The sequence below is a fragment of the Cetorhinus maximus genome, chromosome 11 (assembly GCF_964194155.1).
Source record: "Cetorhinus maximus chromosome 11, sCetMax3.hap1.1, whole genome shotgun sequence".
Lineage (NCBI taxonomy): Eukaryota > Metazoa > Chordata > Chondrichthyes > Lamniformes > Cetorhinidae > Cetorhinus > Cetorhinus maximus.
This window is the reverse complement of record NC_135889.1, coordinates 12,528,254-12,554,004: the sequence shown is the minus strand read 5'-3', so window position 1 is coordinate 12,554,004 and position 25,751 is coordinate 12,528,254. Positions and strand designations below refer to the sequence as shown.

The 25,751-nt window shown below is 43.2% G+C and overlaps 1 protein-coding gene across 1 annotated transcript in view; it reads right to left on the bottom strand.

The window, feature by feature from the left end:
* Window positions 1-25,751, bottom strand: part of LOC144686400 (partitioning defective 3 homolog B-like) — an 877,073-nt gene that overhangs the window by 758,799 nt on the left and 92,523 nt on the right. Inside the window, exon 2 of the mRNA XM_078551550.1 lies at window positions 21,051-21,152. Coding sequence (XP_078407676.1) covers window positions 21,051-21,152 — 102 coding nt within the window. The remainder of the gene's footprint in view (window positions 1-21,050; window positions 21,153-25,751) is intronic.

Sequence of the window (25,751 nt, the reverse complement as noted above, 5' to 3'; positions counted from 1 at the left end):
TGGCAGCCAGCTGCAATCCTACGGAAGCTTTTTGGCATGGCATGGGAGTGCTTGTTTAAACATCTTTGAATTTTTATTTTTTTTATTTTTCAGTGCATTATCAGCTATTACATCAACAATTCCGATTACGTTAAAATGCCAACTTCTTCTCCGACTGAATTGCAGCCGTTTTACTTACAATGCGTTCCCAGAACATTGGTGCAGGTGGGAAGCTTTGAAGATTGAAACTAAAACAAAAAGCTGGCAGTGCTAACAGAAGTACAGCTTAATGCTGCTCGGGAAGTAGCTTGTTTGCATTAAATTACAGGACTACCTGGTCTCAAAGAATTATTTTTCCCCCCAAAAAAATATTTTCTGGAAACATAGAAACTAGGAGGAGTAGGCCATTTGGCCCTTCGAACCTGCTCCACCATTCAATATGATCATGGCTGATCCTCTATCGCAACGCCATATTCCCGCTTTCTCTCCAGACCCCTTGATGCCCCTAACATCCAAAGAATTATCAATTTCTTTCTTGAATATACTCAGTGACCCGGCCTCCACAGCCATCTATGGTAGAGAATTCCACAGGTTGACCACCCTCGGAGTGAAGAAATGTTTCCTCATCTCAGTCCTAAGTGGCCAGCCCATATCCTGAGACTGTGGCTCCTGGTACTAGATTCCCCAACCAGGGGAAACATCTTCACTGCGTCTAGTCTGCCTAGCCCTGTTAGAATTTTATGCGTTTCAATCAGGTCCCCTCTCGTTCTTCTAAACTCTAGTGAGCACAGGCCCAGTTGAACCGATCTCTCCTGATACGACAGTCCTGCCATCCCTGGTATCAGCCTAGTGAACCTTTGCTGTACTCCCTTTATAGCAAGTATATCCTTTCTTAGATAGGGAGACCAAAACTGCACACAATACTCCAAGTGTGGTCTCACCAAGGCCTTAAGAAAGGCATCCCTACTTCTGAACTCAAATCCTCTTACAATGAAGGCCAACATACCATTTGCCTTCCTAATTGCTTGCTGCACCTACCAGTTTACTTTCATTGACTGGTGTACAAGGACACTCAGATCCCTTTGTGCATCCACATTTCCCAATATATCACTGTTTAAATAATACTCTGCCTTTCTGTTTTTCATACCAAAGCGTATAACTTCACATTTATCCACAATATATTGCATCTGCCATGTGATTGCTCACACACACAACTTGTCTAAATCGCCCTGAAGCCTCCTTGCATCCTCCTCACAACCCTGCCCAGTTTTGTGTCATCAGCAAACTTGGAAATACTGCATTTGGTTTCCTCATCCAAGTCATTTATATATATCGTGAATAACTGGCGCCCAAGCACTGATCCCTGTGGTACACCACTAGTCACCACCTGCCATCCAAAAAAAGACCCATTTATTCTCACTCTGTTTCCGGTCTGTCAACCAATTCTCAATCCATACCAGTATATCACCCCTGATCCCATGTGCTTTAATTTCGCCCACTAGCCTCTTACGTGGGACCTTATCAAAAGCCTTCTTTAAATCCAAATGCACCATATCCACTGGTTCTCCCTTATCAATTCTACTAGTTACATCATCAAAAAACCTCCAGTAGATGAGTTAAGCTTGATTTCTTTTCATAAACCCATGCTGACTTTGTCTAATCTCGTTAATGCTTTCCAAGTGTTCTGTTACCACATCATTTTCCCCACGACTGATGTTAGGCTAACTGGTCTGTAATACTCTGTTTTTTCTTTCCCTCCTTTTTCAAATAGTGGGATTACATTTGCCACCCTCCAATCTGTAGGAACTGCTCCAGAGTCTATAGCATTTTGGAAGATGACCACCAATGCATCTGATATCTCCAGGGCCACTTCCTTTAGTACTCTGGGATGCAGATTATTAGGCCCTGAGATTTTTCAGCCTTTAACCCCATTAATTTCTCTAGCACCATTTTTTAAAAACTAATACTGATTTTCTTCAATTCCTCCCTCTCACTAGACCCTTGGTTCCCTAACATTTCTGGGAGATTATTTGTGTCCTCTTTTGTGAAGACAGAGAACCAAAATACATGTTCAATTCTTCTGTCATTTCTTTGTTCCCCATTGTAATTTTCCCCCGTAAGGGACCTACATTTGTCTTTGCTAATCTTTCTCTCTTCACAAATTTATAGAAGCTTTTACAGTCAGTTTTTATGTTCTCTGCAAGTTTACTCTCATACTCCATTTTCCCCTTCTTGATCAATCTTTTTGTCCACTTTTGCTGAATTCTAAACTGTTCCCAACCCTTAGGCTTGCTGCTTTTTCTGGCAATTTTACATGTCTCCTCTTTGGATCTAATACTATCCCTAATTTCTTTTGTAGTCCATGGTTGAGCCATCTTTCCTGTTTTATTTTTACGCCAGACAGGAATGAATAATTGTTGTAATTCATGCATACATTTCTTAAACATTAGCCATTGCCTATCCACCGTCAACCCTTTTAGTAAGGTTACCCAATCCATCATTGCCAACTCGCGCCTCAAACCCTCATAGTTCCCTTTATTTAGATTCAGGACCCTAATTTCGGATTCAACTTCACCCTCCATCTTAATTGACAATTCTATCATTTTATGGTTGCTCTTCCCCAAAGATTGTTAATTAATCCTTTCTCATTGCACAATACCCAGTCTAGGATAGCCTGCTCTCTAGTTGGTTCCTCAATGTATTGGTCTATAAAGCCATCACGTACACAATCCAGGAAATCCTCCCCCACAGTATTATTGCTAGTTTGGTTTGTCCAATCTATATGTAGATTAAAGTCACCCATGATTACAGTTGTACCCTTATTGCATGTGTCTCTAATTTCCTGTTTAATGCCTTCCCTTACATCTCTGTTACTGTTTGGGGGCCTATAGACTACTCCCACCAACAGTTTCAGCCACTTGGCATTTCTTATCTCCTCCCAAACAGATTCCGCATCATGATTTTCTGAGCCAATGTCCTTCCTCACTGTTGCATTGATTTCCCCCTTTACCTCCTTTCCCTATTTGTCTGTCCTTCCTAAATATTAAATACCCCTGGATGTTCAGTTCCCATCCTTGGTCTCCCTGCAGCCATGTCTCCATAATTGCAACTATATCATAATCGTTTATATCTATTTGCGCTGTTAATTCATCTACCTTATTGCGAATGCTCCGCACATTAAGACACAACGCCTTTAGACTTGTCTTTTTAACCTTGTTAGTCATCTTAGCTTTATTTTGCACTATGACCCCATTTGTTTTTTGCCCTTGTTTTTTCTGCCTTCCACTTTTGCTTCTTACTTTTCTGCCTCTCGTTTCTATCCTTGTTTCCCCCTCTTCTGTCTCCCTGCTCAGGTTCCCCCCTGCCCGCCCACACCCCGAGGACATTGGTCCCAGTCCTGCCCAGGTGCAACCTGTCCTGTATGTACTGGTCCCAACCTTACCCAGAACCAGCCCCAATGTCCCAGGAATCTGAATCCCTCCCCTCTACACCATTTCTTCAGCCACGTATTCATCCGATTTATCCTGTTATTTCTACTCTCGCTAGCAAGTGGCACTGGTAGTAAACCTGAGATTACTACCTTTGAGGTCCTACTTTTTAATTTGCATCCTAACTCCCCATATTCAGCTTGGAGGATCTCATCCCTTTTTCTACCTATGTCATTGGTACCAATATGTACCACAACCACTGGCTGTTCATCCTCCCCCTTCAGAGTGCCCTGCAGCCTCTCCGAGACATCCTTGACCCTGCCACCAGGGAGGCAACACACCATCCTGGAGTCTCTTTTGTGGCCACAGAGACGCCTATAAGTTCCTCTTACTATTGAATCCCCTATCACTATAGTAAAAGCAAAAAACTGCGGATGCTGGAAATCCAAAACAAAAATAAAAATGAAAATACCTGGAAAAACTCAGCAGGTCTGGCAGCATCTGCAGAGAGGAACACAGTTAATGTTTCGAGACCGTATGACTCTTCAACAGAACTAAGTAAAAATAGAGGTGAGGTCAAATATAAGCTGGTTTAAGGGGGGGTGGGACAAGTAGAGCTGGATAGAGGGCCAGTGATAGGTGGAGATAGCCAAAAGATGTCATAGACAAAAGGGCAAAGAGGTATTGAAGGTGGTGATATTATCTAAGTAATTTGCTAATTAAGAGTAGAAAGCAGGACAAGCAAGGTACAGATAGCCCTAGTGGGAGTGGGGTGAATGAATCGAAATAGGCTAAAAGGTAGAGATAAAACAATGGATGGAAATACATTTAAAAATAATGGAAATAGGTGGGAAAAGAAAAATCTATATAAATTATTGGAAAAAAAGGGGGGGATCGGAAAGGGGGTGGGGATGGAGGAGAGAGTTCATGATCTAAAATTGTTGAACTCAATATTCAGTCCGGAAGACTGTAAAGTGCCTAGTCGGAAGATGAGGTGCTGTTCCTCCAGTTTGCGTTGAGCTTCACTGGAGCAATGCAGCAGGCCAAGGACAGACATGTGGGCATGAGAGCAGGGTGGAGTGTTGAAATGGCAAGTGACAGGGAGGTCTGGGACATGCTTACGGACAGACCGTAGGTGTTCTGCAAAGCGGTCACCCTGTCTGCGTTTGGTCTCTCCAATGTAGAGGTAACCGCACTGGGAGCAACGAATGCAGTAGACTATCACCATAGCCCTGCCACTCTTCTTCCTGCTCTCTTGTCCAGCAGAGCCACCCGTGGTGCCATGGACTTGGCTCCTGCTGCTTTCCCCTGGGAAGTAGTCTCCTCAATAGTATCCAAAACGGTATATCTGTTAGAGAGGGGGGACGGCCACAGGGGACACCTGCACTACCTGCCTTCCTCTACTCTACCTGGTGGTCACCCATCCCCTTTCTGCCTGTTCAGTCTTTACCTGCGGTGTGACCACCTCACTGAACGTGCTGCCCACAACAATCTCAGCATCGCAGATGCTCCACAGTAAATGGAGTTTGCCGTCCTGAGTTCTTTCAATGTTTTAGTCCAGGGATTCATACGGGGCCATAATTTGCTACTGCACATTATCTAATGGGTTCTACCCGTGGTTAAACATGTTGTGGTCCATTTCACTCTTAAGTTTTTTGTGTGCCAAGTTGCTGAAAGTACAAACTGGTAACATTGCACTGAGGGAAACCGGGCATCTGGGACCTACAAGAACAGAGCAATCAACTGTTTATCTACTTAACCAGCCAAATATAATGATTGTGAAATTAACTGCACAAAGACCAAGAGTCAAATGTAAATTAGAGTGGGTGAATTTCATGTCAAATCAAGGGAAGGAGAAATAAAGGTGGGGGAGGCAAAGAAAGATTGGATTAAGAGAAATGTAAAGAAAATTTACAACTAACATGTTTAGAATCTCCAAAATACAAGAACTGAAGCATGAGACTCCACATTGTAATAGTTAATATTCAGTGTCAGGGAGGTTGACTGCCAGTAATTAACAATTATCATGTCGTTAAAAGGGTACTTTGACTGAAATGCCCAGGATTTAACTTTCCGTGGCGAGTTTTGTGTTATCTACCACGCAAAGACATCAATTTGACAGCTTTAATATGTTTAAAATGCCAAGACAGACAGTGAGATCCCGTTTCATGAAGCTAAGGGTGGAGTATTGCAACTCCAACAACAACATTTGGATGTTTTATTTAAATCGCATATCTGCTCCTTGCCTGAAGTTTCTGTAGAACATCAGTATAAATAGCCATGCATGCAGTTAGCCTCACCATTATTTTGACAGTAAATTCTGAATCATGGTTTAGTTTATTGAAGAAACAATATAGTCTTGCACCTCTCCTAGATAATAGAAACGTCAATCTGGTGTAACCCAAATACCTTTTTGCCTTTTGCCTAAAAAGAACGAAAAATAAAACAAAAGAAATTGCATCTGTAAAGCGCCTTTCACGACCGCAGGAAGACTCAAAGTGCTTTACAGCCCATTAAACACTGTTTCAGAGTCATCACAATTGTATTGGATGAAACGTAGCAACCATTTTGTGCACAGCAAGATCTCATCACTAAACCACAAATTGTTACCAATCAGATAATCCACCAGTTTTAGGTGCTGCATGAGGGGTAAATGTCAGCCAGGGCACGAAGGAGAACTCTCTTGCTTTGCTTCAAGACAATGCCATGGGGTCTTTTACGTCCACCTGGAGACAGTAGACGGGGGCCTCGGTTTGACATCCCGTCCAAAAGCTGGGACTTCCGACAACGAGGTGCTCACTTAGGACTGCGCTGGAGTGTCCCCGAAAAGCCAAGGCAGGTGCATGCCGAATGAGCAAGAGTCCAACAGCAGCAGAGCTGCACTGTGCCTTGAGCTTATGAGAAATATCAGTTCTCCTCAGGATGCAGCATGCAGCTGTTAACATTTAATCCAAAGATAAGCAGAGGTTGATAAATTACAGGCGAGATCTGGAGAAAGCGATGCAATTACTTTGCAGTGAAGAGATTTTTCCCCATTTGGTATCCCGATCCTTTAGATTAGCAGTAAATAGTCAACTGGTTGTGAATATAAACAACAGCAAATTCCCACATGACTTTTGGTACCACAGTAGAAGTGGGATTCAGTGGGCTGAATCTTACACTGATCGGGCAGGCGGGCGTGCGCCTGACCCGATCGGGCGTGAAACCGTTCAAGATGACGTCGGGCAAGCATCCACTCGTGCTATTTTTCAGTCGGCGGGCACGCACAAAAGCCGGAAGCACGCCCGCCAACAATTGAGAGGGCAATTAAGCCCATTAACGGCGCATTTGTCTGTCATTTTACCTGGCCCGTCAAACCTTGCAGTTGGCGGATCGGCGAATTGACCAGGCAGCCTTTGCATTTTTTGAACAAACCTCATCCATGGGCGGGATGAGGTTTCCGTGATTAAACAAAATATATATAAATTTCTGTGGACAGCATTTTCAGGTGACTGATTATGATGCATGGATGCTTTTTTTTTCAGCTTTTGAAACCTTTATTTTTTGCTGTTTCAGGTCTTCAGCTTCCCTGAGGCAACTCTCTTGCCTCTAGGGAGCTTTCGGTCAGTGCTTGGCCCGCGCCCACGTTGACGTCATTGCCTGCCCTCTTCCCGCTCCCCACCCTGGCAGCGCCGAGCTTTTCAGCGCTCGTTTCACGCTGGATGGCTAATTAACGGGGTCAGGAGCCAACCGCGGCCGGCGGTCTGTTTTCCGGCCAATCCCGGGCCCGCCAATCGTGCCCGCTTACCCAAGCTGCAAAGTCAGGCCTACGGGCGTGTGCCCGACCCATTCCGATGCGAAACGACGTCCGACATTTCAGTCGGCCGGGGAAGGGTGCGCAAGAGTGTTGGAAGCACGCCCACCGACAATCAAAGTGGCTAAAGTTCCAACTGTCCCCGATTTTACGTGGTCTGTCCAACCTTACGGTTGGCGGACGGGCGAATCTGCCAGGCGGGCTTTGCATTTTTGATGAAACCTCATCCAAGGGCGGGAAGAGGTTTCCGGTATTAAATTTAAAAAAAAAAATAAAAATGCACGGGCAGAATTTTCATCATGTGTTCAGGTGACCGATTCCGATGCGTGGACATATCTTTCTGGATTTAAAAACCTTTATTTAATTGTTTCGAAGTTTTCAGCTCCCTGAGACCTTCTCTCTGCCTTCAGGGAGCTTTCGTGCAGCGCTCGCCCGCTCCCGCGCTAACGTCAGTGTCCGCCCTCAGCCCGGCAGCGCTGAGCATTTCAGCGCGTGTTTCACGCTGGCTGGCCACTGACTGGCCAGCCAGCATGAAATCGCAGCCGGCCGGTCCGTTCCTCGGCCGCTCCCAGGCCCGCCGATCTAAAGATCCTGCCCTTTGTGTGTTTCAGTCACAATCGCAGTACACATAACAGCCTAGGGAGGGCAGCAGAGTGTGCTGTGATTGCACTGCACCCTGGCTCAAAATCTTGAGACGGAAAAACAGATGATGTGCCCTGGGATGGTAAAAAGTGAGTTTTTAATAGACAAGGTTTTTTTGATGTATCTCACTCATGGTTCATTTTTCTCTGGTGATCCACCAGATACATTTAATAAAATTAAACACAGAGATAAAAACAAACTGCCGAAGGGTCACGAGGACTCGAAACGTCAACTCTTTTCTTCTCCGCCGATACTGCCAGACCTGCTGAGTTTTTCCAGGTAATTCTGTTTTTGTTAATAAAATTAAACCCTGCTCAATAAAGCTTCTCATAAGAGGCTGTTGGCTCTAAAGTTGAAACCCATGAAATTGAAGGCAAATTATTGACCAGGTTAGGATATTGGTTGAACGGTAGGAATCGTAGAGTAGGGATAATGGAAAGGTACCCTAATTGGCGGGATGGACTAGTGGCGTCCTGCAAGGATCTTTGTTGGGGCCTCATCTATTCACCATATTTATTAACAACTGTGATCGAGTGAATGGGAAAAACGGTAACAAATGAATTCAATGTAAGCAAGTGTGAGATCATCCACTTTAGCCCCCCAAAAAAAAGATCGAACAGAGTACTTTCTAAAAGACAAAAAGCTAGAATCAGTAGAGGTCCAAAGAGACTTGGGCGTCTAGGTATGTGGATCATTAAAATGTCATGGACAGATACGAAAGAATAATCAAAAGAGCTAACGGAATACTGTCTTTATACCTAGAGGACCTGGATACAATGGGGTAGATATCACCAAAGCCCTGGTTAGACCACACCTAGAGTACTGTGAGCAGTTCTGGACAGCACACCTTAGGAAGGATAGAATGGCCTTCGAGGGGGGGGTGCAGTATAGATTTATCATAATACCACCTGGATTCCCAGGGTTAATTTACGAGAGAGATTGCCCAAACTATATTTATGCTCCCTGGAATTTAAAAGATTATGGGATGATTTAGTCAAAGTTTTAAAGATATTAAGGGAAGCTTACAGGGTATAGTTAGAGAGAAACTATTTTAGTTGGGGTGTCTAGGTCCAGCCTATAAAGTTAGAGCTAGGTCTTTCAGGAATTAACTTAGGGAACACTTTTACACACAAAGGGTGGATGGGAGTTTCGAACTCTTTTATGCAAACAGTAGTTGATGTTGGGTCAACTGTTAACTTTACATCTGAGCTTCATAGCTTTCTGTTAACCAACAGTACCTAGGGGTATGGGGCAAAGGCAGGCATACAGAGTTAGGTCGCAGATCAACAATGATTTCACTTAGTGAAGGGGCAGGCTCGAGGGGCCAAATGGCCTACTCTTGTTCTTATGTTCCTACCAAACCAGTCAAAATGATGTGAGTTCAAGGCCCACTCCAGAGACTTGAGTGCGTAATCTAGGCTGACACTACAACGTGGCACTGAGGGCGGGCAAGAATGTCAGAGGCACCAGCTTTCAGATGAGATGTTAAACCGAGGCCCCTTTCGCCCTCTCAGATGGATGCAAAAGATCCCACTGAATTTCGAAGAACAGCAGTGGAGTTCTCCTGGGAGTCCTGCCCAATATTTATCCCTCAACCAACATTGTATCAATGAAACGTGATCTTGTCATTTCCACATTGCTATTTGTGGGGCATTCCTGTGCACAAATTTGTTGATGTGTTTCTTACCTTACAACAGTGACTGAAACTTTATAATACTTGATAAGCCTTGGCGAGAGGTCATTGGCCTGAAATGTTAACTTTGTTTCTATTTCATCAGTGCCGTTGTGGAAAGGATTTGACCTGGTTCTCCAACAGCTGTCAACTCCACAAATAAGTCTGCCCGGAGAGGGGTTCCCATAGAGACGGTTTCCTGGGGCTCCGGTTGCACCTCCGTCTCCTGTTTCTGCCCACTGTGAGGTGGCAGGAAGTGCACACCTGCTCTCCCACAATATCCCCGGAACAGATTAACCATGATCTTATCGAATGGTGGAGCAGACTCAAAGGGCCGAATAGCATACTCCTGCTCCTAGTTCTTGTTGTGCCACAGATGCTGCCTAGCTTGCAGAGTAATACCAGTATTTTCTGTTCTTACATCAAAATACTTCATTGGCTCACGAGCACTTTGGGAAGTCCTGAGGTCATAAAGCTACTGTATGAATGAATATCAATTCTTTCTCTTTCTTTTTAAATTCTGAAATCTCTTCCAGGTTCTACACGTGTGCCCTTCTATACCCCTACAACTTCAGTCCTCTTAGCACTCCAAACTTCTTTCATACAATTGGTATCAGAAATTTCAGCTGACCTATCTTTACTCTTTGGAGCTCCCCATCTGATGCCTCTCTTCCCAGTTATTTCACTCACACCTCTACCATCTATTCAAAAGCTACCTTCAACCATGCTTCCTGATACTTATCCTAACTTCTGTTTGCCCTCCATTCAACCTGAGTGAAATGCCCTGGGACATGTTACTGTGTTCAAGGCTCTATGCAACTACAAGCAGCGATATTTCAAAACTATCAGTGTTTGTTTTTTTCCTCCATTTTACAGAACTTTCTGAACTTCCTATCTTGTGTTTGCCTCTAGTTTCCTTCCACCTGCACTGACGTCGAAGTCTACAAGTGTCCCCATTAATTAGGAGATTTAACAGAGGTCTTCGAAACTATGAGGGGTTTTGATGGAGGAGACAGGGGGGAACTGTTTCCACTGGGAGAAGAGAGTAACCAGATTAAAGATGATTGGCCAACAAAATAAAGAAAACAAGGGAAAGAGGAAGAGAACTTTATTTTTATGAAGCAAGTTTTTTTTATGACTTGGAATGCACTGACTGAAAGGGTGGTGGAAGCAAATTCAATAACAACTTTCAAAAACGAAGTGTACTTCAAAGGGGCAAAATGGCAGGGTTACAGGGAAAGAGCAGGGTAAGAGGACTAATTGAATAGCTCTGCCAAAGAACCAGAACAGACATGACAGGTCTAATGGCCTCCTTCTGCGCTGTACACACCTTTGATTCCATGATGTCCTTGGAACATGACAAAACAAGAACCAAGCAAAATGGAAAGCAATTTAGCTAATTCATCATGCAATTTACTGTCACAAAGAACCTACAAAGTAACTTGACACAGCAACAATTACACGCAAAACTTAATGTCTAACCTTTTGTCGATTCTTCAAAGATAAGATTCACTTAATGTTATAAATGATAATATTGCCCAATCCCCTGCTATAGCATTGCCCAAGAGTCCCTGAAAGAGGGCAATGCCAGTGGACACTCTGTCCCACGATTCTCTGACGAGTGCCTACACACTCTCATGGAGGTTGTGAGTGCCTGGTGTGATATTCTCATGTTGCAGGGTGGCAAGAGGAGGCCACCCCACCTGATGAAGAAGGCCTGGATGGAGGTGGCTGCTCAGGTGAGTGGGCAAGATGTCATGCGCCGCACATGGATCCAGTGTCAGAAAATGTTCAGTGATCTTCTGTGATTTACAGTATCAACTTTGCATGGAACTGTGTATAGATGTGTGGAGCGTGGCCGTTCGTCGTGGTGTCAGGAGTGTGAGATGAAAAGTAGCAAGAGTACCATACATATCCCTGTGCCAGCCAAGGCTGGGAGATGTGCCTGCTTGCCTTGGGTGCATAGAAGGATGAGGTGCACCAATCTGATGGGCACCTCAAGCTGGCTCTCCTGGAGGGTGGGGGCAAGGTTGGTATGGTGTTACACGTGGAGGGTGGACTAATGAATGTACTTTTGCCCATAATGAGCTGGGGCGCGCACGAATGGGTGATGGGGGTCCCCAACATCCTGATACTTTCCAAGTTCGAGATGAAAGCCCTGGACATGGAATGCGAGTGCGGGGCAAGATCCACAGGTCACAGAGAGGCAGGGGTCTCAGATGAAGGTAAGAGTCCAGAGGACAGGTGAGAGATTGGGGGAGTGTGTAAGAAATCTAGGATCATGGCATCTCCAATGAGAAATTCTAATCAACAGTCTCCATTACTCATCCAATCACAGTGCCTCAGTGAGGCAGTTGTCCATTCTGACAAGCAACCATAGTTTATGCACAGTCACTTTGTTGCACTGTAAGCAACTGACATATTCTGTTACAAAATAAAAGCAAAATACTGCGGATGCTGGAAATCTGAAATAAAAACAGAAAGTGCTGGAAAATCTCAGCAGGTCTGACAGCATCTGTGGAGAGAGAAACAGAGTTAATGTTTCAAGTCTGTATGACCCTTCTTCAGAGCTAAAAAGAAGTAGAAATATGATGAAATTTATAGTCTCTAAGGAGGTGGAGAAGGTGAAGCTGGATAGAAGGCCAGCGATAGGCAGGGGCTAAGGAGAGATTGACAAAGATGTCATGGATCAAAAGACAAAGGGAGTGTTAATGGTAGTGGTGAGGGCTAAAAGGAGGTGCTGAAACTGGCATAAAGGTAAAAAAGCAAAACATATTCTGTTCCTCCCTCAGAAGTGCCATCCTCATGATGCCCGATAGGCCGCGAGGACCCTCCCTTGACACCCGAGGAGCTGCTGTGGACAGAGAAACCCTCGTCACATCATCTCTCCAAACCAAGCACCAGTGCAGACACAGGCATGCCGGTGGGCAATAACATGTCAGATCACTTGGTAGTGCACAATGGTGAGGGCACATCACACTTGCTTGAGGAGCTGGCAGAGTGTGCCCAGGGTGGCGGCAGTCGGAGGACTGTTGGAGACCAGGAGCAGGCCGCCTCTCATGCTGCTGTCAGTGAGGGGGGGTGGCACCAAGATGCAAGCGGAAGTTTAAGGCACCATTAACACAAGAGGGGTTGTCACGGGTGATGTTACTTCAGCTGAAATGTGTTCTATGTTCAAATTGTATACACATGACCAGCATTTAAAGATGTTATTATGTTTCATGGTCTGAATGTACTTTATGTTTCTCATAGGTGTTGGGCATGTGGCAGATGGGAATGGCTGCAAACTTTATTTTAGAGGTAGTTAGTTGACATGGGGGCCACAGCACAGCCTCAGCAGGAAAGTTTGGTAAGGAGGCTTCACCCTTGCCCTCACTTTCAAGCCATGCCTCAGGCGTCTAGCTGAATGAATGGAGAATCAAGGCCTCCCCGGTCTCTGCCTCCCACAAGGTTCATCACTTCTGCAGCCACATCCTCACCCTGGGTCTCCTCCGGCTCCTCATCAGACCCATCAGTTGAGTCATCCTCTACGGCCTGGGGAGCTGCCTCGCTGTCTTCATCCTCCAAAAGGTGCCCTCTCGACACAGCCAAATTGTGCAGAGCGCAGCACAGAACAACAATGAGCGAGATGTGCTCTGGGGGATATTGCAGTACTCCCCCTGATCAGGCCAAAGCATCTGAACCTCACCTTCAGCAGCTCAACGGTCCTCTCAATCACTGCTCTTGTGGAGGCATGACTCCTATTGTACCTCTCCTCCACCTCTGTTCTTGGGTGCTGGAGTGGCGTTATGAGCCACCTTTTCAATGGATATCCTTTGTCAGCCAACAATCAACCATCCAGCCGAGCTGAAGCTATGAACAGCCTTGGCACCCAGGAGTGGCACAGAATTGCAGAATCTGTGCCCTGCGGTCACAAACTATCAGTACGTGCATGGAATGGAACCCCTTTCTGTTCACGAAGACACCCAGCTCATCCGCTGGTGCTTTGATGGCCACATGAGTATAGTCGATGTCAGTCTGGATGCGGGGGAACCCTGCCATTGCTGCGAAGCCTGGCTCGCTCAGCCTGGCTGGCCTCGTCATTCCGAAAATTAATGAATGTCATGACCGTCTGAAGAAAGCGTCAGTGACCAGCTTGATGCAACTGTGGGCAGCAGATCGGGACACACCACATAGATTCCCCAGGAACCTCTGGAAAGAACCAGTGGCGAGAAAGAGGAGGGCTGCTATGATGTTTAGAGCCACCAGCATAGGGTGGCCACCCATGCTATTGGAATTGATCTCCGGTCCAATCATCTGACATATGGAGGTCACAGCCTCTCTAGAGAGGCGGAGCCTCCTTTGGCACTGGACTTCAGACATGCTGAAATACCTGGAGTGCTGCCTGTAGACTGTGGGTGCAGGATAGTGGCGTCTTCTGCGGACCTTTCTGCCTCCTGTGCAGCCCCCCTCCCCCACCCTGTGGCTGCGCCTCTCACCCCACAGGTCGCTCCCTGGGACGCTGCAAGTAGGAGTGACAGAAGAGTTCTCAAAGAAAAAGCGAGCAATACAAAGAGTCCAGCAGAAAATACCGAAAAGGCTATGAACTATCGGGAACAAACCAGTAGCAAACTCTCAACTAAACTACTCACACTGCCAGGGCTCTGGACCTCTTTTATCCCACCCTAGAATGAGAAATCCACCAAATCGGAATAGCCGCCTGCTCATGTTGCCCTGCGCAACGACCGCAAAGTCACGCGGGCAATGTAAAACTCAAGACAATTGGCTTTTTAATGGGCTTAATTGCCGGTTTAATTGTCAGCGGACACGCTGCAGACTCCCATGCGCACCCGCTGACTGCAACACGGCGCAAAGGCACGATGGCGTCGGGACACTCGCCCGACCTGTTCTCGCACAATTTCGTGCTCATTTGGGTTGACCAGGCGTCCGCGCCTGCAACGCAGAATTCCAGCCATTGTCTTTCGAACTACTGCAGCTCCTCTTGTATTATTTCGTGTATCAATAACAAAACGTGCATTTTCCTCTTTCTTCTTTGTAACTCACATCCTCTGCTCCCACCATTTCCCATTATCATGACCTTTCATTGCTAATTCCTTTTCTCCTGACCCACAAAGTAACTCCAAATAGGTCAGTGCCCAAACACAATGCATCATCAGCCTCCCCTTGGTTCTTAAAAAAAGAAAATTGGTGCAGTAGATAGCGGTGCAGTGATCCGAACATAGTCCAAACTGATTATGTGAAATTTTCATCCAATCTCTCCCAGCAGCTGGAAGAATCCTACAGTAAATGAATCTAGTCAGTGTTAAAACTTAATTGCTTAATTGCTAGTGGGCAGGAGTCCACAGCACAAAACTGCTCATAATTCAGCATCAATAGGCAAGAGCACTTAGAGAGGCAACAAGGACAGATGGCGAGAGAGATGAGAATATCGCACCGATGCAGTCAGGGATGTTGTCCTGAAATTCATGTTAAGGGATATTGATGGGGATGAGTGAAAGGGCTCTTACCACACCCAACTCGCACCCATTCTCCATCATGATGATCGCAAATGCAATTTAAAGAGACAAATAACTCAACTCAGTAAACAACTTGTGTTCCTACCATTATTCATTTGCTCTGGTAGGATTGATAACTTGTAGACAAGTAGCTTACACAGAGATATTGCTAGTCTTGTGCACCACCCCCTCCCCCCAACTTCCTCTGTTTCACTATCAGTGGCCATGCCTTCAGCTGTCTAGGCCCCAAGCTCCAGAATTCCCTCTCTAAGCCTCTCTCTTCTTAAAACCCAATTATTTTACCAATCTTTTGGTCACCTATCCTAATATCCAAAGCCACTTGGTGTCAAACTTTGACTGATAATGCTGAGGCTTTTAAGGTTGTTCTTGTGGTTATAGTCTACACAATGGAAAAGCAACAAATCATTCCCAACACGCCTCTGGAAATATTGCTTCCCAATATGAATTTTTGCTACCGAACCAGAAGTTGGCACCTGGTAGACAGCTCATCAGGGAGTCCTGGCACATGCAACTTATTGCTACACAATTAATATTACAATACAGAAGATAATGGCACCACAGTGGGCTCAGAAATACAACAAATTAGTTGATATGAAAACAAAAATTTACTGCATTTGGCTATCAATGGCTGACATGGCAAAAATATTTCAGTAAACATTTCAAACTGAGGATCAACCAAAACAGCGGTGGTTTATCATGGACACTTTCCCATCTTTGTGAAAGTTGATTAATTTCACGAGACCCAATTTGGAGACTTTTTAGAATTTTGAGCTTCCTAGAAATTCCTTCCATCTTGCAGTTTTGTAAACTAATCTTACACAGAATTTACAGCATAGAAACAGGCTGCTCTGTCCAAGTGGTCTGTTCCAATGATTATGCTGCACGAGCTTCACCTCATTCCATCTATATATCCTTCTATTCCTTTCTTATGTGCTTACCAAGCTCCCCCTTAAATACATCTATGCTATTCGATGCAACTACTCCATGTGGTAGCAAGTTCCACATTCTAACCACTCTGAGTAAAGAAATTTCTCTCGAGTTTCTATTGGGGTTATTAGCGACTATCTTATATTTATGGCCATAGTTCTGGATTCTCTACAAGTGGAAACATCTTTCTACATCTATGCTGTCAAACCCTTTCCTATTATTAAGGAATTCTATCTTGTTTCCTACAGTCTGAAAAATGCACCTTCTGACCACACTTTTAAAAATTATGATTATGAGCTATTTTAGCTTTGTTGGCCAATTGCAAATGGACCTTTCCCACAGCAAGAACATTTACCATGAGTCTAGTGACAAATATCAGTTTGGCCTTCTGGTCTGGAAGACTTCAGAAAACTAAGGAAGGATTTGCAATTACGTACCACCTCATCAAATTCTTACCCAAAAACTTCCATAACCAATAGAGTTGGAAGTGTGGACACTTATTATGAAGTCATCTGCAGAAGTCAATTGACGCACAGCAAGGTCCTATAAACAGCAAGCTAAATAACCACATTTCATCAGATTTTGGTGAGGGAAGAATGTTGGTCAGCAGATCAGGAGAATTTCCCACTCCTCTTCAAACACTGCAAAAGATTTTTTTTTACATCCACCTGAACTGGGCTGTAGATTAACATTTCATCCAAAAGAAAAGCACCTCGAGTAATGATGGCAGTCCGTCAGCACCAAATCAATCAGATGCTCAAAGTCCTGAAGTGGAACTTAACCAATGAAGTGAGCCAAGTTACCAATTAAGCTCAAGTTCCATCCAATGTGAAATTACACATCCGAGGATAAGAGATGCTTATTACCAATAATTAGGTAGGAATGTGTTTTCTTAAGTTTGAGCCCACCAGTTTTCTCCCTCTTTGTTCAAAGGTAATGACTTATTCTAGGGTAAAGATTACAGGTCACAAGCTCTGGCAGCTTCACTTAAACGGCCATTGTGATAAACCGTAAGTCTGCAGCTTTATGAGAGTTACAGTTTCGGGAGAATATTAAGTCACAGGGAAGCAATGCGGTCAAGGTTCATCTTGCTCCTACCCAACACCTTCCCCTTGGGTACTTTGCACTTACCAGCAATAAACATTCAGATCAGGGAGGGGGTACAGTGTGGGCTCAAGCCAAGAGGAATGAAACACTCAAGGACAATACAACATGAAATGCTCCGCTGCTCCCACTGAGATCCCATTTCACTATTAACATTCAGTCGTACTATCCCAGTCACGTTATCACACCTGCTTCATAATATATTGCTAAATTTCCAAATTCCCTTTAATTAAACCTGTTCTTCTGTATTATTTGGTATTCTGATTATGCAACACATTTTTTTTCACTGCTGTATTTGATTGACTTCAGTTTCTGCAATCTTGTAACCTCAAAACCAATTAGTCATATTATTGCTTTACAACAATTTGCAATACTCTCAGCTGCTTTTTTATTTGAAGTCTGTTCCAACTCTAATTACAGTTTTGATTTGGGTTCCACAGATAACTTTGCCACCAATTTGTATTTCCACATCATGTATCCCACTCTCCCTCAAAATCCTTTTTTAAAAAATTGTCCTGCTTTATCAGTTAGATCGCAATGGTATAAACTTGGAGAAGGGAGGCAGCACTGGTGAAAAGGGGAGGAGGGGTTGAAATCAACTTCACTTGTCCAGAGTCAAAATAGAAGTGAAGTCAATCCAAGTAAGTAATTGGGCAGCTGGAGTCCAAGCCCATGTAGGGAGAATATGCCTTCGTATAATTTTCAATTTTGTGCAGCCATGCATAGCCATTGCTCTTTTGCCTATGAGCTCAAAAAAGTGCCCAACAATCCATCATCAATCTTACTTAGTGATAGTTTTTGGAAATGTAATAAAACCTACTTCACGTATTCACGCATAAGGCATTGTGTTTTTAATCCCAGCAGTCTCTTATGCCCGCACATTCACAGCAATGAATCAGGGGTTCACTGTCAATCATGGACACTTAAAATACAAAACATTGAAAGGAAGGAAGGATTTGTATTCATATTTATATAGTGCCTTTCGCAACCTTAAGACATCCCAAAATGTTCAAGGCCCACGAAGTGCTTTTGAAGTATCATTATTGTCGTGATGAATGAATGAGGCAGCCAATTTGTGCGCAAAGTCCTACATAACAATGAGATAATTGACCAATAGTGTTGGTTGGGCAATAAATATTGATCAGGACACCAAAAGATCTCCCCTGCACTTCTTCAGATATGCCATAAATGCTTTTACATACACCTGAGAGATCAAAAAGGGCCTCATCTGAAAGAAAACACCTTCGACAGTGCAGCACTCCCTCATTGTTGCATTGAGGTGCGAGCCTACATTACGTATTCAAGTCACTGTAATAGGACTTGAGCCCACAACCTATGGCTCAGAAGTAGGAGTGCTGGCAATGAACCAAAATTGGCACCATTGAGACAAATGGTTCAATTCTTGCATCCCAGCTTCGAGAATAGTGTGGAAAGCATGTCCAAGATCATAAAAGAGGGCAAGTTAAAGTTCTTCAAGCTACTGAAAGATGGGATACTTCAATTTTTCTTTTGCTTCTGCTTTCATTGTATCAACATCACAGACTAATATCCATATTCCACCAACATTTATATAGGTAGTGCGAGCTAAACCAGACATGATCTACTGAGATGTTAGTCCTGATAAAAACCTTTAAATGGAAATAATCTAAAGATGGGTTTTGAAGATTTCAAGTGATGGGTCTGTGACTTGTTCCTTGGGGAGAAAGATTGTTGATACACTATCTTGGAAAAAAAATGGTTTTTGTAGTCTATGTGAATGGCTAACTGATGTTATGCCATTGCCAAAGGACACCAAGTACTTGTCTCTGTCCATTCCATATTTTATAGAACTTAGTCAGCCTACTTTTCTCTCTCCTTTGCTGCAGTGATTCCCATTCCGAATCTTTGATCAAGGATGTGACACTGGAGTATTTCCCATACTGATTCATGCAGAATCGTCTTTGGATTGCTTCAATCTTATTTATATATCTCTCGTCACATAAGGATCCCACAGCCTGCATACTCCAGAACTGGACTAACAAATATTTGGTAAGCTATAACTCTGATATTTTTGTTGCAACACCAAAGATTCCTGCTCAGAAATCCAAGAACCCTGTTTGCATTGGGTGTCATCTGCCGAATGCGGAATCCCCACTGAAGATTGTTTTTAAGATGAACCCCCCAGGCATGGCTGTGGAGAATTTGATTACAGATCCTAAAGCTATATATGTTTTGGGGTTTTTTTGGTTCATCTTCATTAAAATTAAATCTCAGTTCATTACACTATAAATTATTTTAGCAAAATGCCAAGCGCAATGGAAAAAAATCAGCATGGCCACGGAGTGTGATTTGAATAGTTCGACTGGTTGGGGTCGGATTACTTGATGATTATTCACTGATGGTTTTTTTGTTGCATACTGTTTGTTCATCAGTAGCATTTTTCTATCAGAGTACTCATTACAATGAAAACCCATAGTGTTCCCACAGTATCCAATCACCCACCCTTTTAAGCAAAATAGTGGGCTTGTAAATTTTCAAACTTTTTGCCGCTTGTACGGCAGAACAACAACCTGGACGTGCTTTTACATTGGGATTAAATGGTATGCCAATGCTGGTGCGTCCTGCTGCTTACAACTTTTATGCAGCACCTTTAACCTAGTTTAAAAAGTCCCAGGGTTCTTGGGTCTCGTGCAGGTCGCAGAAAAACCCAAGGAAAATAGCTGAATTATATTCAGCTGTCAAAAAGGAACAGTGGAAAGCCGATATAAAAGATGCTTTAAGTTACTGTCTGAAGTCAGCTAAATAACCAGCATGGCTAGTTAAGTGAAACTGGCTGTCCTAAAAGCAATTTGAGGTGATGAATTAAGTGCATTGCATAGATTAAACGTATATTTGGCTTTAGTTGAATTTTTACCTGGCTTATGTACTAAATAAGCCTAATGACAACACAGTCATCTCCGCCTACACTTATTCAGTCAATCTGCACTCTCAGTTATAAACATTTGTTCATCTATCATTATTTTAAAGCAGCTAGCCCACATAGTGGGAAGTGCTTTTGTTATGCATTTCCCCTCCACAATTGCTGCTCCAGGCATAAAGTTTTTTTTTAAACTTTAATCTCTAGTTTAACTTGACACTTGCCGATTCCATGCTCATTCCTGATGATGTGTTCACAGTTTAAAGTTTAATAACAGCTTTATATCTACACCATTCCAGTCTTTCAGCTCAATGTTCGCTCTATCGTGCCTCCTGTGAGTGCTTTGCACAATCCCTTTAGTCTATTAATGCACCTTACCACACGAGTCCGAGAATCACCTCCATCCATTTTATCTGAACCACCTCCATCACATTAACATCTTTTTGAAACCAAGGCCTCTGAACGACCATATTCCTGATCAATGAATTGCAAAAGGTTTCCTCTCGCCTTCAGTCTCCACTATCCTTTCTAAAATATGCACAGTGTATCAATGAGGCCCAAGTGCCCGGGCACCTCAGCCAAGTGGCCGTTCTTCATTAGAGAAGCTAGTCAACCACACAGTGTACCACAGTTGAACCTGATGCTTCCTCACCTGTCTCAACATGCAGCTCAGTGAGGATCACTGCAGTAAGGTTGCCAATTCTGTATGGATATATTCCTAGAAGTTTTATTGTGTCTTGGCTTTTCAGTCTGCCCAGTCAAACAGCTCCAATGTTTTTTTATAATTAATAAACAAAATTATTCAATTTATGATGTACAGTAGTGCCCAGAAGATTTATTTTCAATTCCTAAAGATTCCAGCATAATCCTGCAGGGTTGGCAACTCTAAGTGGAACATCCATCAGAGACAGGAACCCCCAACTGATTTCAATTTTTTCCCCCTACACTAGCCCAGGAGTATGGAATCCAAACATAACACCTTCAACCTGGGAGTTAGAAAAAGGCTAAAATGACTTGTCCCACGGGTTTATAATCATCACAATAGAAGGTTTGCAAAAACGGTAACAAGGAAACCAAAAAATGAGCCTTTTACCTTATCTTTGTCTTCTACGACATCAATCAGTACGTCATCTGGATCCAGTATTCCTCCATCCATATATTCCAAATGGTGAATCTTAATCGAATATCCAGCATCCTGTACAATGGGGGGAAAGAAAGTATATTTTGATTGTGACCATCAAAAATGGAAATTGTGTTGTGCCAAATGGACATGTGTCATTGTTACTTCATTATTGCCATGTCAAAATCCTGGAACTTTCTACCCAACAGCACTGTGGGGTCACCTTCAGCATGTGAGCTGCAGCAGTTCAAGAAGATGGCTCACTACCACCTTCTCAAGGGAATCTCGGGATGGGCAATAACACTGGCCTTGCTAGTGACACCCATATCCCCAGAATGAACTAAAAGAAAATTAAACTGGGGGTTTATTTTGTGACTTAGGTGACAGTGCTGCTGGGCATTTGACAAATCCTGTATATAAATTCACACTACACCAGTTATCAACATGTTTTCCCCAGAAGCAGTTTGTATTAACTCTTTTTCTTGTATTTACAAAGCACAATCAATTCCACTTTTTTCTGTTGGAAATGATCCACGTGGGTCAAATGGAACAACCCTTCGTCATGCCAGTTCATATTGCAATGAATCTTTTTAGCTGACTGCTCACAGAAACACTAAAATCGTTACAACCATTGAAGATCGATGTATATAAACATTAAGACTTGTCAATCGCATTTTGGGCATCACACAAGCAATTTTCTGTGTCATATGCGAAAAAAAAAAGTGACGAAGGAAAACTAGTTATTTTCAACATAGTGATAATCTACCCTGGAGCAGGAAACACCATCTGACTGACTTCGAGACTCATACTTAAAAGAAGATAAATCACTGATCTGTAATCGTCTTGAATCCTCTTAAGATCAACTTGCTTCTAACCTGACCTCAGCAATTACACTTTGTGACCTTAAAGTGGCATACTTGCACAGAAAGAATGAAAAAGCTTAAATAGTCCGGAGTCAAATTTTGTCTGATTGTCACTCCTGTGAATTTCTTTGGATATTTTACCATGTTAAAAGGCAGTATAGAAATGCAAGTTGCTTTTATTATTATGCCGACAAGCATGAGCTTGATAAAAATGACGAGCTCCCACTGCTGCACATAAACACGTCACTGGGAAAGGGCTGCACAGGCATTCTACCTCTACTATCGGGGGCAATGGAACAAATCACTATTGTAATGTAGGAAATAGTGTAATGGAATCTTTTACTTCCACCTGAGAAGACAAACTAGGTATTGGTTAAAAGTCTCAAACGAAATGCGGCAACTCCAACAGCGCAGCTCTCCCTCAGCACCCTTTTGTGTTGAAGCCTCTGGAATGGAACTTTCGTCTGAGTGAGAAGTTTGCGGGTTATACAGCACTCCCATTGAGCAACTGCTGATGCCATGGGATGGGGGAAAAGAGGTGGATGGCAATTAGAAAACATGAAATTGTACGCCGGCAGGAATCAATCAATCAATGTGACAGTTCAATAAAAATAGGAAAAATCCTCTGAAGCAACTCGAGAACAGTTAACTTGTGTTTTTTTTTCCCTCAGTAGGGATTGCTGAGGAGACCACAGTAGTGGGAGAAAATGTTGTTTTTAAAAAAGTCACCATGGCAACATAATGCTTCGCACAGTAGTTCACACTCCCACACAAACTAATTAGTAACTGTCTAGCCTTGATTCAGCTTCCATTTTGGTTACTAATAGCTCTATACTTTGAAATTACAGTAATTACCTAAAAGGTCCCTACCAATTGACACAGTTTCATGACGATTCACAACATTGTTCAGCTGCAATAGTGTGCGTGCGCATGCACTCATGTACCTGTCTCTTTGTTTTTCTGTCCACTAAAACTATGGAATTCTGAAAATTCTAGAGGGATAGAATTAAAACGCAGGAAAGTTTTCTAAAAACATTGTAAAGAAACTTGGTTAAACCGTACTTACTGTGCACAGTTCTGGTTATGATATTACAAAAGAAAGGATAGACCGACACTGACAAAGGTGCAAAAACGACCTACACAGGTAATACCAAAAACAAGAGACTGCAGCTCTCAGGGAAAAATGAACAGGCTGGAATTCAGAGGTCGATAGGTAACTTCGGAGGTCTTTAATGTTATGCAGTGGTTTGATAGTGCAGGCTTAGAAAGATGATTTCAGTTGTGAAGGAATCTAAAAATGAGGGACCATAAATATAAGACAGTCACAAATAAATCCATTAAGGAATTTAGAAGAAACTTCTTTACCCAGAGAGTGGTGAGAAAATGAAACCTGCTAGCAAATGAAGTGCATGAGGCAAATAGTATAAGCATTTAAGGGGAATCTAGTAAACACAAGGGAGAAAGGTGTGGATAGATATTGCTGACCAGGTTCGATCAAGTAGTGTAGGTGGAGGCTCGTGTGGAGCATTAAGACCAATATAGACTAGTTGGGTCAAACGCTCCTTTTTTTTCATGCGTTATAAACTCTACATAATATTAAAACATTTGTTTGATCACCAGCTTTGGATAAGTGCCATGGTTTAGAAGGGGTAGAGTTTTGTTAATTGTGTTGTTACCTACAGGACGACAAAGTGTGCTGAGGAGTATATAATTTTACTTTGTTTTAATCTCCATACAGATTTAAAGGTGGAGTAACATCAGGTGCTTCTACAGCCTATAACAACCCTCTCATAATGGAACCTGCTATTTTTGCTCAGGAGCGTTTCCTGGTAGAGAGCGCTCAGACGACGATCAAGTGCAGGAACTCTTATACATTTTCTGCCTTAGCTGTATGACTTGGTACAAAACTATCTTATGCGTTTATCCATAGGGTTCAATTGATATTTGCGTACATGCCCTAATGGGATGTTAAGTAATGCCTCCCTTGTGCCCTCTCAGGTGGAACTCAAAGAAATTCACAGCACAGTTTCAATGAAGAGCAGAGGAATTCTCCTCAGCATCCGGGCCAATATTTACCCCTCAGCCAACATCACTAAAGCAGATTATCTGGTCATTATCTCATCACTGTCTGCGGGAGCTTGCTGCTTGCAAATTAGCTGTCGCATCTCCTACATCGCAACAGTGACTATACTCACAAGTACTTCATTGGCTATATGGTGCTTTGGGGCATCATGAGGTTGTTAAAGGTGCTAGATAAAACCAAGTCTTTCTTTCATGGACTGTATCACAGAAGGTATCAGCACCTTCATAAAGGGAAGAAAAAGAGCAGTTTAAAAAAAAATCAGCTGAATAGTAATCTGAGCACTGTATTGTATTTTATGCTCCATCATTCAGATTATGAATACTTTTGAAAAGTTGTCGCTGATGACACTACAGGGCTTAAGGAGTTGAAATAACATACCGAAATGAGCAGAGATACAGTCATGAACAGTCAGCGTTGGTTTGCCTTCAGACACAAGTAAGAGTTTTTTTAAAATGTTCATGTTACTTGCTCTGACTTTTTGTTAATTATACTTCTTTAGGCTTCGTTCTTCTGCGATTAAAACTTACTTTTCATCATGTCGGTCAGCATCTTGATTTGCTATGGTTAGAAACGGAATGAGAGACCGTGCAATCTCATAGCCACATAGGGAACAAGGGCCATTCAGCCCTTGAATCTGTTACTTTATTAAGTGAGATCATGACTGATGTGCATCTTAACCCCATTTGCCCACCTTGATTCTATATCCCTCAATACCCTTAGCAAACATAAACCTATTCATCTCAGTTTTGAAATTTTCAATTGACACCCAGTCTGAACAGCATTTTGTTGGGAGGGGGGGGTGGATGGGGGTGGGGTGGGGGGAGAAAGAGTGTTCCAGATTTCCACTACCCTTCGTCTGAAGAAGTGCTTCCTGACATCCCCTCTGAACAGCCTGGCTCTAACTTGCAAGGTCATGCTCCCTTGTTTTAGACTCTCCCCCCACCCCCCCACAAGTGGAAAAAGGATAGAAAGAAGCTATAAATTACCTTAAATTGTCTTAAACACCTCAGTTAGACCCATCTATTGACTCAGTGCCCAGGTTTTGTAACAGTGTAAAATCAGGTCACTTTTTAAAGAGGAGAGGAGAAACACAAGGCGAGGTGCAATTCAGTCCAGTAGCTGTGCTCAGGTTAAAAGATCTTACTGCTATTCCTGAGCTTCACAATTCTTTACCTGGATACTGGGCAGATTAAGGCACACTTCCCAAGGTCACAGAACGTGCTATTGAAATAAAAAGCTTTTTTCTCAATTTAGTATCTGTCACCCAGACAGCCAGAACGTGAGCAAAGGCCAGAGCCATTTTCCCCAAAGGAGTGTTCAATGTCACACGAATCCCGTGCAGGATCTGCCACAGTGGCTTTAATGGCATGATTTTCACGCTGACCTCAATAGGGATAACTCCTGAAGAAGCACTGAAGAATAATAAACATACATGAAAGAAACACTTGCACTTATATAGCGTTTTTCATGAGCTCAAGAAGTCCTAAGCCAACAGGGTACTTTTGAAGCAGAGTTGTGTTGTAATGTAGGAGACGTGGCACTAATTTGTGCACAGCAAGACCCATAAACAGTGATGACCAGATAACCTGCTTTAGTGATGTTGGTTGGCTGGGACAGCAGGGAGACTTCACTGCCTTCTTCAAATACTGTACTGCCACTGAATCTGTTACGTTCACCTGAAAAGGCAGAATCTGTTATAATGTAACACCTCACTCTAAATCCTGCAGA